The following is a 12933-nucleotide window of genomic DNA, read 5'->3' on the forward strand; positions in this document are numbered from 1 at the left end:
TTTCATAAAAAAATAATAAGAAAAAAATAGATTATAAAACAGAAACGAACACATTAACGCCATCTGTTAACAAATCTTATAATTACAACTACACTTTGAAGTTTAGTCACGTGAATTCAGCACCGGTAGTTATTAACACAAAGAAATATAATTAAACAGGAATTATTTCAAATTGTTTTCTATTCGACTTTCTATTATCAACTGATTTAACAAACTTATCAAAATAAAACAATCGCATATGCGCATCTTAAAGAAAAAATAAAGAATGTAAAACTACGAGTGCAGAAAGAGTTGAAAGGAGTACATCCAAGGTCTCATGCAATATCAATGATCTCTACGAAAATAAAGAAAAATCTATTCATTCCACTTGCGGATTTCCCGATTTTCATTCTCTTCTTCATCTCGTCAAATCGGAAGTGTATACTCAGTTCATTCTCAGTAGATACGACGCAACGCCATGCGACGCAACCGGAAGAAAGGAGCGGGCCGTGAAAGAGACGCTCCGTGAGTTCAGCATCGCGCCGGGTGCCGCTCGCAGCGTACAGCCAACGCTCCAATCAGCGCATGCGTCACGGCGCGCATGCGTCGCCGCGCAGTTGACCTTGACGAGCGCGAATGGCTGCGTCGACGGCAGGCGCCCGTAAACGCTTCGGAAAGAGTCATCACCACGGCGGGGAAGGGGGGGCTGGAGCGGGGGAGGGGAGGCACGCAGCGCGCGTTCCGTGTCGCCCATTGTTGTCCTCGTCGCGCGTAATGGCCACCGTGAGCATTCGTTAACGCATCGCACGGTACGGTACGTCGCATCCTGGCCTAGCTTGTGTCACGAACAACGCCGCAAGTTTCATCCAGCCGCGTAACATCGCGTTCGACGGTTTTTACGCGATCGCCGCCGCCGCCGAACGAGGCGCGGACGGAGTGCGAGCAAGCGAGCGAACGAACGAGGAAGCGGGATAGAGCGGGTGAAAGGGAGCGACAGAGAGGAAACGACGTACGCAACGAGGAAAGGAGCGGCGGCGGTCGCGCGTTTCGTACCCACAGTCGCCGCAACCGCCACCGCGCCGCTCTACGCAGCCGACCATGATTTGCGCGGGCCGACGTTGACAAGCGTGTGACTCCGAAGGTGATTGTTCGCGCGCGCTTGGACCGCGTGCTGAAGCTTGCGAGCGCGTGGTTGGGCCAGCCAAGCCAAGCCAAGCCATACCAATCCAAAATCGAGTCGAGCCGAGCCAAGGCAAGCCGTGTTGAATCGAGGCGAACCGGATGAGCGAGTGAACTCCGATCGTCGCGCGATTTGGATGACGCGACCCAGCGTCTGGAGTCACCGCCGTGAGGAAGCGTCCGTCAGAGCGCTCGCCGAAATCGAACGCCATTGATTTCTCGCGCGGCTCACCAACGGCGCGATAAGAGCGTCGCGCGCGCGGCACGCAACACGGTGGGAAGAACCGTGCGCTCCCCCCTCCTCCCCGACCGCTATCCCTCGTAGATGCTGGACGTGAGCCGCGTCGTGTACTACGGCGACGTGCACGCCCGCGCGTATCCGACAAGCGCGCGAGATCATCTTCGTGGTGCCCGTCGCGCGGTAGTTTGCGCCGCCACTGCCGCTGCCGCCGTCGTCGTCGCCGTCATGGCAACTAGAGGATCGTCGGTTACCGCTCGGCAGCCGGACTATTAACCCCGCGGCTATTGCACGTGAGTATGTTTATTGCGCGCTCGTCCGCCTGTTCCGTCTTTTTCTTGGCGCGCGCGCGCGAAACGCTAGCAAAGCTGGCATCGCACTTTTTTTCCCCCGTTCCATCCGTCGCGCCTGAACGCATCTCTCATCACCTTTGCCATACTTTCGGCTAGGATGTTCCTCTTCTCGTCATTATCGTAAAAAAAAAAAAAACTTGTCAGTCGCTTCTCGCATACCTCGCACGTTCTCGCTTAAGCCGACTGTTTATAACGACCGCCTATTGATTGTGCAGGGTCAAAGGCAATACATCAATGGCCCTAGAATCAAATGGCAACAACGTGGTGTGGTTGAACGCAACCCGTCCTGATCAAATACAGCAGGTATGCGTCGCGCGTGAGCAACTTAAGACGAGCGAGGGAGCGTGTATGTTTGCGAACAATGACCGAATGCTGATCTCATTTTCAAGTATTCAGTATGTGACATGTGACTTGTGTTTAAAACGCTAAGATATAATACAATTTTTATATTAATACATCTGATGTTACAATCCTCACGAGTCTTTCTGATCAACAGAGTCAATCGATTGAGCAGCCGTTGAAGTGTTCCATGTTTACTCAAACGGAACAGACTAACAGTTTTACTCAGACGGACCAGAGCAATTCGAGTTACGGAGATCAGAGACAGGTTTGTCTGTTATTTTTCTAATAAATGATATAAAATCAAGACTTGAGTTCCTCTTTAATTATGTCGAATGATATCTTTTTACAGCAACAAACAGCCATGTTTGACCCACAGCAAATTCAGCAGCAACAAGCTGCTGCGCAGGGTCAACAGTCGCAACAGCAACAGACCCAGCAGATGTATGTCACGTCAGACAAAAAGGAGGACAAGTCTCAGCAGCAGCAACAGACCACTACTGCCGAGTTTCCTCCCTCTTTCTACTACAATGTCAACATGCTGCAGAAGGTTCAAACAAACGCGGTGAGCACAATCAGTGCAATCACCGACGACAAGGGTTGTTACCGTTTCGATGTTCAACCTGTCGGTTATAATACATTACTAAACCAGATGAGCATTGCTGCTGCTGCCACCAATGCGACCTTCAAGTGTGACATTTGTGGATTGGTCTTCGGCCATGTGAGCTTGCTACAGCATCACAAACGGATTCATTCCACAACACCCAGCAATCTGCAGCAACAGCCACAACAGATCGTCGTACAAACACCAACAACAGTGACTGTCGCCACTACGCCGGAACGACCGTATACCTGTGACGTTTGTGGAGCGTGTTTTGCATTACCGGGGGAGTTAAAAAGTCACAAAACAAACATGCATCAGAAACCTAAGGTGCAAATTTGTGAGGATTGTGGCAGTGAGGATCCATGCGAACATCATCCGACTAAAGTTAAAAAGAGTATGTTCTTAGTAATTAATTCTTAACTGTAGTCAGTGTCTATCGTCAGTACCATTAATTTTAATGGTGATGCAAAAGAGTTTAAATATCTTACTACAAATTTTTTATATTAGGAATTATAAATCTTTACATAATCCATTGTTTAATTTATATTGATGTCAGATTTACGATTATTTGCGGATTTTGCTTTAGCTAAAATATCTCACTGCGATATCATCCGTAGTTGGATATACAAAATTTACTGCTGAACAAAATAGAGATATGTATTCATCTGTGTAGCTATCAAACCTGGTCATCATCCTGTAAAACGAAGGGGAGTCACCAGTGTTACTAAGTGTCACAAATGTAATGGCACAGGGATTATTTTTATTGGTAAGCATCATTTGCTAGTTTTCAGTTGCTAACTGGATGTAATTTAATACCGTTGATAAAAAAGATGTTGCTGATAAAGCATTTTAAAATCTCGAATTCTCGTTTTCGTTTTTATATTGATACAAATGTTATAAAGGATTGCATGCGCGGTACTTTATCCTTATCAGCAGCATTTTATTCAGATATTTGGTCATCTCTTTCCCTTCATACCTTTCATTGCTATCATGATCGTACATCGGGTGATGTATGGTAGGTAAACACGACGAAAAACTAGATTCCGGAATCAGTTCCCTCGCAAAGTGTGGCGGCTGCAAGGCTACAGGCCGCATCGTCATAGGAAGTAAGTCGGATATAATTATCGTCAACAGAGTATGAAATCTGTTTTGCGACTAGTATGTCTGAGTAATATCGTGTCTGCCTTGGATGGTGACAGTTCAGATTTATTCTCCGCGATGAATTTGATATTTGCACAGTTTTGATGCTTGAATCAATAGCGCGCTGATGATTTTTATAATATAGAATTTTATTATAAAAAATATATGTAAAAATATATGATGAATTAGAGAAAACTTTACATCGATCACAAAGTTTCATGGGCTCTCCTAAACTCGATGTTTAAAAAAATATCAATTTAAATCAATTAACTTTTTTATTACAATATTAACGTATTATTAACAAACGTATTTATTAAAAATACTCAACGAGATTTTGAGTTTTTTCAATAATTACATCAAATGTTTAATCAAATAATCAATAAATTTAAATCGATATCCTTGAACATTGAGTTTAATATTACTCGTTTTTATTTAACGTTACTTCATTTATGCTTGCATGCATTTTTTTGTAGATAAAATATTTCTTACATGTTTCTATTATTTTATTTTGTTGTATTTTATTTTGTTATTGTTTAATACTCTTGTTATCTCAAATTTCACAAAGTGATTGTAATGATTTTGTTTTGCTGTTATATTTATTTATTTATTTTTTTTTTTTTTTTTTTTTTTTTTTTTTTCGTAGAACTGTCGACATCTAAATTTAAGGACAATGACACAGAATAAAAATCTCCCCTAAGGGACAGTTTTATAAATTTAAACCATCAAATTTTAATGTTTTCTATATAAGATAAACTATTATTAAATTTCCGTTCAACCATTTACAATTCTTTCACTTTATTTCGCGATATAGTTCATTGGAGATGATTTCACCATTTCAACTCATAGATTGAATTATGTAATAAAGACAAAACCGCAAAGTTTCATATTGCTTGTGGCGTTCAGATTTTCTTAGTGCACTAACTTTTATAACAACCTGCATGAACAGATTGTTTCATATGATAATCGTTACATTTAATCATTATTATTCATTTCGTAATTTCATATTTCATATCTCTTTTTCTTGATATAAGAACAAAAAGAGTAAACATTAATATTATAAAGCAAACTTATCACAATCAATTCGTTGATTTTTTTCGCGAAACAACTTCGAGCTTACCACTTTTGTAGAACTGGCCCTTTGAGGAAAACTAAAGCCTTGTTTATGCTTTCGATTTCAGGTGGCAAACAAAACAGTCAAAATCAAGCGGAAAAACCATTTCATTGTAACGTTTGTGATGGTACATTTTCTCGATATTCTTCGCTCTGGTCCCATAAAAGACTCCATTCGGGAGATAAACCATTTAAATGTGATGTCTGTGGTTTAGCCTTTGCAAAGGGTAAGTAAACTATTAAATCATATAAGATACGTAAGACAATGGCTCGCAATCGTCTCTACACACATATATATATATATATATATATAATTAATGATTATATAATTTTTTTTCTAATACTCATTCTTATTTTTTCCCGTTAGCTGCCTATCTGAAGAATCATGGAAGAGTTCATACTGGTGAAAAGCCATTCAAGTGCAACGTTTGTGGCATGCAATTTTCGCAAAGCCCGCACTTGAAGAATCATGAACGAATTCATTCCGGTGAGCGACCCTATCAGTGTGAGGTTTGCGAAAAAACGTTTGCCAGACACTCGACGCTCTGGAATCACAGAAGAATTCACACCGGTGAGAAGCCGTATAGGTGTAACATCTGTGGTTCCGCTTTCAATCAAGCCACGCATCTCAAGAACCATGCGAAAGTTCACACTGGTGAAAAGCCACATAGGTAACTTCGACATTCAAAGATCCAGTTATCAAACCGCATTTATATTTCCACATATACGAAATTTTTGCGTTTTTCAGGTGCGATATATGCGAGATCGGCTTTTCCGATCGTTTCGCGCTAAAACGTCACCGTGCGATCCATGAGAAATATGGCCAAACGGCGCGGAATCAGAACACGAACAACGCAACTAACGCACAGCAAGCTAACGCGAGTAGTCAGCAGCAACAATCGCAGCAGCAGCAGCCGCCGCAGCAGGCACAGCAAGGTCAGGTCGTGGTCGTGAATGCGACCACTCCCGTCACCGTCAGCCAAGGGCAAGGCCAAGTTATACTCGACGAGGTCTACAAGTGTCAGGTGGCCTTCCCAGAGCCTAAATGATTCAGCTAGAGAATACCTTTCAGAAGCTGGTAAAGAGGTTAACTTTTTTAACCTTCCTTTTTTAATATTAATCTCGAGAAAAACGAAATTCATGGATATGATCTAAAGAATGTAGATTTTACTCTAAAAGAGCCAAGTGAATCCTGCATGAGTGACTGAACAGCGCATCTCTTTCTTTTATGTGTGTGTATGTGTGCGGCCACTTGAATCCTGTGGAAGATTATGATGACTGTCGATAGTTTGAATTTAGATATGGTTAAAAATTTAAAAAAAAAACGAAAAACATGGACGAAAAGACTCTGCAAAGTTACGCGAGTGAGAAATTTCGTGGAATATATCTTCAGAAGTTCAATTCATAAGATATAATTGGACGATTTTTAACCGCCAAAATCAACGAAGTCTCTTTGCGAAATAATAGAGAAATATGTCTACCTTTATATTTTGCCATTCGGAAAAGTGAAAGAACAATTGAACGTATTGCAGTTTCATATATATTAGTTTTCTAAAATAACACGAAAATTATAATTGTAATCCTATCATTCTTTATTACATATGTGTAATAATCGTTAATTTGTCCACGAGAACAAAATTGCTAAGCGTCTTGCCAATATTTCATGATTTCATGAATGGCATTGTGCAATAGTTCCGACAAATTTTGCGATTAGCCCGACGACGAAGTGTACTTTCGAATGATTGTAGCAACGGAGGATTGCGACAGCGTGTACTTTGATGTTGAAAAGCAAGTATAAGGTGATGAGTATTTTTCTTTTTTCTTTTGATAGCTCGTTTAAAATATATATTGAGAAACGCTCAAACCTCGGCCCTACTGATTTATCTCGTTATCAGCATGAGGATCGTTTAACGTTTAATGTTTGTGGAAACAACGATCTAAAATATTTTATTTAATTTCGACTGCATGAATTATTTATCTGACAAATCACGAACGTATGAACATTAGGCGGCAAGCAGAGAATTTTGTATGACGCGCAAAAAGTTTTGTACTTGCGAATAGCGTGGAACGGAACGACATCGCGATTTGTGCGAGCCCTCTTCCGTCCAGTCATTCGAGATCAGAAAGCATCGCATCACTAGGACGATGACAACGATCATGATGAAAAAGCGGCGAAAGAGTAGTGCGGCATACCTATATAACTCGTTGGGGCTGCAATAATAATAGTAAATATCGACGGGCAAACCGTTTTATAATTTTAAGAGGCCGCGAACTATATGAATATATTATAATAATAAATAGTTGATAGTTTGTAATGATAAATAGCCGAGCTAGATTATACATACATATAAATATATTATATATATATATACATTAATTTTTATATCCCCACTTGTTAAAGCGATCCCGCACCGTCGCTACTTTTAAGTATCAAGGATCACCAAACGAATAGATTGTACATTGATAGCTCCATACATTCATGAGAGATTGGTGACTTGTGTGCTATACAGTATCTCACTTTCAAAGTTATTATTTGGATACCCTCTTGAAATTACTTTCATAATTTATAACACGAACATTTTCTTTAACATATTATTTAATTATTTTTGCATTTTTATTCACGAACTCTGAGTTGTTATCAGATAAGGCACTCTCTCTCTTTTGTATAATTTTGAAAGATTTTGTAATATCAATTGCAAAAAAGATAGACACGAATGACTTGAGGGTGTCCTAAATAATTCTTTTTATACGAAATTAATATCATGTTCACGGAGAGTATTATGAGACGATCAGTTTACATGATTGTCGATAAATTCAACTTTAACATGGAATTCGGAATTGGGGATATTTCTTTGTTTTACTAATTAACTTGTAAAATAAAGGTACGCAATTACATGATTTTACTTTTATATAATAGTAATACCTGTTACAGTATTTTCGATTAGACTAGAAACTGTATGCTGGATTTCCTATTTTCGTTTTTGGTTTTTCGGGATTAGAATAGAGTTATCTAAGCTGTGACTCACGAGCAATTAATTTTATAGCTCATTTATCACTACTCTATGTTGTGCGTTTATACTTTTTGTAAAGTTTATTAAGAATGACAGATAGTTTTATTACATAAGCAAGCTGAAATAAACTTGAATAAACATAGTCAAAGATGGAGAAACTTGTAGTGATATATGCGCTCAAAATCGAATTATCGAGAATCACAGATTAGATATATCCAAGTTAAAATATGAATCATAGTCAGCACATAAAGCAGCATCGTAAATTTTACCATGGAACGGCATATTTTGTTCTTTCTTTCTATGTTGCAAAACAAGAAAAAAAAGATTATCTGTTTCAAAATCGATGCATTAATTCTCTATTCTGATCACATGTAAAAAAGAATAAAGAAAAAAAAAGATAATCTTTGATTCTAACATTTAGTATATTTTGCACAGCAGTCACTTTTTTTTGTTTTAAACTTTTAATTCAGAGAGAACCCATTCTAAAAAATAGTTTTATTGAAGCAAGAAAGTCAGTATTCTGTATATTTGTTAGAGTAGACGCAGATAATTTGATCATTTGAGACACGGATAGTACTGTTATAGTTATCACGCTTCTTTTCAAAGTGTTCACACGAGCAACGAATATAAAGTCAAGATTATTTTCAAAATAATTCTGAATAAATTTCGTTGATATTAATCGAATTATTTTAACGGAATGTAATTACTTATTCTTGTATATATTCTTTTTGAAAAACTTTAATAGTAGACATTTATACACGTTTATTAAAACGTGAAAAATTCGTTGCTCTTTCGTTGCACATCCATCCTCTCCCGCGAATCATTTATAATGTTAAAAACAGTAATAGGATGACAATAAAGCGATTTTCGTACATTTCAATCATGTCCTGTCGTCTTATAAGATTAGGGGAAAGTGTGCAGTGTCATCATATGATACACGCTTAACAGTCGAATTAAGCGCAGAAATAATTTTTTAAAGAACCTCCAATCTTCGTGATTCTGTTATCCGATTAGCGAAAGAAATTATTTTATTCCGTTTGTCATTTGCTTTTATAATCAAAAACTTATTGAATAGTTTTATAAAAATTGACATTGTAGATATTAATCTTTTACCTCATTTCATCGATCTATCTTATCGATCTTTCCTTATTCTTTCTCAAATAACTCTTGGAAATTCTCCTTCAGGTATGAAATATATTGAACGTGTTACGTTTGTGGTATATTAATATGTAAATAATATGAATATGAAATTTGTCTTTCCATTTTTATTGTGTTGTAGAAATTTTGACTGTGACCGATCATCGATGGCTGAACAGTTATATCTACATTCATTCGCAGATACAAATACAAAACGTGAAAAATATGATTAAAAATATTTCAAAATCGAATAGGAGGGCTCTAATCATCATCGCGGAATAAAATTATGTAAAAGGAAGAAACTAATAAGAATTTCTCATGACACGATTAATAGCGATAATGTAAACAATGCTCTCATCATGATGTCTTCAATTAATATTCACATAAAACCTATTTTTTTTTGGGAGGGGGGGAAATCTCTATTTTGATTACATCGCTAACTCTATCGAAACTGTGATTTGATGGTCAAATTTTACGATAGTATACGGCTTAAACAAGCGTCCTCATCAAAACTTAAGACAAATACTCTTAAAGCTGTTCACGAGCGAATACTTTGCGTTAACGAGCGCGCAAACAAAATCCTGTTTTCGAAGATACTTTTGTATACTTATATCTGCGTCGAGAAACTCCTACTTAACGAACTGAGAATTGTGGAAATAACCAGAGCAAAGCGTATGAATTGTAATTAAAAATTGTTAGTCGCGTCTGAATGATTCTAAGTAGCTTGTCGAGAATTGCTGCAGTAGATACGGCGCTTTTGTCTTAGAATTGTTACATTATTTTGTTACATAACCCGTTGTCACATAACCCGTGTAAAATATTTTTTTGCAAACGATCTATTTTTCCAATAGCTTTTAATTCGCGCCTTCATAATTAGGATTGTGCGAGGCGGTGGAATGATTCTTGCAATCCGCGAAGAGAAAAGCAACTTTGAGCGGTGTGTCTTCCCGCAGCAATTCCATTTTCCGAAATGATATTTTTCGTAGGCGAAAAATTCAAAGCTTCCGTTTGGAATCAAAATTGTTTGGAAGCGTCTTCCTTAGTCTCGGTATATTCTGATTTAATGATTTCGCGATTTTGTTGTACATACGTCCATGAAACGAAGACCCATATCCGAGAGATTTTGAAAATTTATTTCATTTCATCGCTATTCTCAAGCATTCGTATCGAGTGTAATCTTTAAGAGCGTATCAGATGAACTCGTGATTCGCCGAGGATATGACTATAATTTTGTACTGTTAAGGGTCGAGGTTTCGGAGCGGTGATCACGAATGCCATGTTTCTCTGAATTACAACGTAAACTTGCGTTCCCGAAAGAGTACGTTTCGAAAATCTCCGAAATTCCTTCGGACACACATCCGACCCTTCCAGCGTGGAACCCTCAAAGGCCTGAGTATGTCGTACGTTTTGCGCTTACTATAATTTTGTATTTACGCGGAGTAGAGCGTTAAAGAGAGCGCGCGTTTACCCACGTCAGACTTGTATATTTCCATTTGCTGAAGCGTACTATTTTTTTAATTGTAGCATCTGCCCTATATATTCGATTCGATGTAATTAACGATCATTTTAACGCAATTCATCATGTGCGAATGAAGGAGATCACACCATGTGCAGATTGATTTGTCACGCCTCGCTGGATACGATATATATGTGTACATATATATATATATATATTTATACACATTAATATATATATATATATATATATATATATATGTATATATATGTGCGTGTATATATATCGTAATAATATATCGGTATGATAGTTATAGTAGTGATTTTTTTATAATAAAACACGTTCCTAATCAATTATCTGTTCTTCATATGTCGTACGATTAAGCGTAACGAGTATAAAGATGATATTCTAATGCCGAATATCGTTACCTGTGAGCGACGAAATGTAAATTAAAATTAAACGGCCTCTCGTAACGTAAGGAAGACTAAGGAGCCTTTGGAAGAGAAGTTTGCAATTTTCTAAGCTAATGTACGGCGCGTCATCGCGCAAATACGACGACACGTGTGGATTTAACTTAACTCATCCTCTCCGAGAAGCATTTTAATAATTGATTGATTGTAAAAAGAAAAAACAGAAAGCAAACAGGAAGATAGAAAGAACTATCGTGATACCACATCCTCACGAAGTAATATGGAAAGGAAACATATTGTTAGTTTCATTAGAATGCCATCGCTATGACTACCCTGTGTCGATATCTTTTACCATTAGTTTTACGGGATACGTCTTCTTTTCAATCCCCGCTTTCACTCGGATTGGATTTATTCAAATTCAAATTCAATTTTATATCGCGTAAAACTGTCGATGTACGTGAAAGAATGTATAATGCGTTACTTGGAATGTAAATTTAAAATCGTCCCATTATCATGCTCCATTTCTATTTCTGCCTCTTTCTTTAAAATTCGCATTTTCCACTTACTGATTTTTCAGTTCATAGGTGAAAAGCATCATTTTTCTTACCATATCATCCGCTTGTCATTCGCGAATGCACTGGAACTTGGCGTACTCTTTTCTTTCAGAATATGATCGAAATAAGTGAATTAAAAAACAATATTTATTGCGATTATTCAGAACTTATTTTAATGTACAATGTGCATCAAAAAAAATGTAGAAAATAAAATAAACTTAGACGAAGTTTAACTTAGATATAAAAGCTAATTAGAGCTTAGTTAATTTTATTTTCAGAATACTTTTGAGAGAGAGAGAAACAAAAGACCAATCTGAATAATCGCTTAAAAAATTAGGATATCTCATCCGCATACCTTTTCGAGATTTAGGAAATTTTTCCAGACGATTAATATTCCAAGTCTGAAAATAGATTCCGGATAATAAGGAGTCCGCTGCAAGTCATGAGTGCAAGGTAGCCGTTTGTCACCGAGAAACTCGTTCGTGTACACGCTATTTTACATGTGAGAAGAAGAGGGGAGGGAGAAGAAGAAGTTGTAGGAGGGACTTTTGTCACATTTAGATTAGTCTGCTGTCAATATACCTAGAACGATAATTTTGAATGTAACGTGTATCATATTTGACTATCGCTTAGATAACGTGCAAACCGTACCGAATAAAGGAAACTAGCGCACGATTATATCAGACCTTAGGTGATAATAAATGATGTCCAGTATGGACATTTTCATTTTTCAACGGGCTCTGGGTGACCTTTATTTTCGTCATGTGGATGCGAGCGAGCGTGCGTGCGTGTGTGTAAATGCGTGTGCGTGCGTCAAGTGCGTGCCAAGAGAGAACATACGTGTTATTTTATACATTTGATTATAATGAAGAGATAAAACTTTGTAGATTCCGAAAGGCCACAATAACCATTTGCAAAACTTATCACTTCGTTACCAAATCCGATTTTTATCGAGTTTCCATACGACGTTAACGAAATTATGAATTATCGATTTTTTTCTTTTCGCAATTGATTTTCTTATACATTTGCATCACGCAAATATCCCTAGAGTTATAGAGTTATCAAGAAATATTTTCCTCAATTCCTTGATCGACATCCTTTTAGTAAAAATATCAGGGCGAGAGAAACCTTGGTATATTTCTTTATTTTCAACACTAATTTTTACAGAAAATATAAGGAATCTTTGTTAAAATCAAAAGTGATGAAAATTAAAGTCTCAATTCAGGTTATTCAACCTCTTTTCTAAATTTTTATTGATTCTAATTCTATACATTTCATTTCTTTTACAATTTTTTTTATGAATTCAAAACATGCTTTATTGAGTCTTTAATAAAGTATCAATACGACTCAAATCTAAACAAGAAAGAAATGTTAATTAACACTTCCAATTTTTAGAATAAAAAAATAAGTTAAATCAAAATTA

General features: G+C 37.4%; 1 protein-coding gene across 6 annotated transcripts; it reads left to right on the forward strand.

Moving 5' to 3' along the window:
- The first annotated feature begins 554 nt into the window (after positions 1-554).
- LOC105432401 (uncharacterized) lies at positions 555-7840 on the forward strand. 6 transcript variants are annotated; one of them, XM_025219660.2, is made up of 9 exons: positions 555-1120; positions 1965-2052; positions 2246-2356; positions 2441-3086; positions 3366-3458; positions 3712-3798; positions 5011-5169; positions 5310-5613; positions 5691-7840. In XM_025219660.2, the coding sequence occupies exons 2-9, from the start codon at positions 1984-1986 to the stop codon at positions 5989-5991; spliced, it is 1770 nt and encodes a 589-aa protein (XP_025075445.1). In that variant the 5' UTR covers positions 555-1120; positions 1965-1983; the 3' UTR covers positions 5992-7840. The 6 variants fall into 6 exon arrangements, with proteins under 6 accessions (XP_025075445.1, XP_088941480.1, XP_088941482.1 ...); XM_089085354.1 differs by having other exon boundaries at positions 556-1689; XM_089085356.1 differs by lacking the exon at positions 1965-2052 and having other exon boundaries at positions 556-1689.
- The last annotated feature ends 5093 nt before the right edge of the window (positions 7841-12933 follow it).

The sequence above is a fragment of the Pogonomyrmex barbatus genome, unplaced genomic scaffold, assembly GCF_055798465.1.
Source record: "Pogonomyrmex barbatus isolate J1 unplaced genomic scaffold, ASM5579846v1 scaffold1, whole genome shotgun sequence".
Classification (NCBI taxonomy): domain Eukaryota; kingdom Metazoa; phylum Arthropoda; class Insecta; order Hymenoptera; family Formicidae; genus Pogonomyrmex; species Pogonomyrmex barbatus.

Coding starts and splice junctions, on each gene's coding strand:
- LOC105432401 (XM_025219660.2), top strand. CDS start 1,984: ATGGCCCTAGAATCAAATGGCAACAACGTGGTGTGGTTGAACGCAACC. Junction 2,357..2,440: donor GTTACGGAGATCAGAGACAG/GTTTGTCTGTTA, acceptor ATCTTTTTACAG/CAACAAACAGCCATGTTTGA. Junction 5,614..5,690: donor ACTGGTGAAAAGCCACATAG/GTAACTTCGACA, acceptor TGCGTTTTTCAG/GTGCGATATATGCGAGATCG.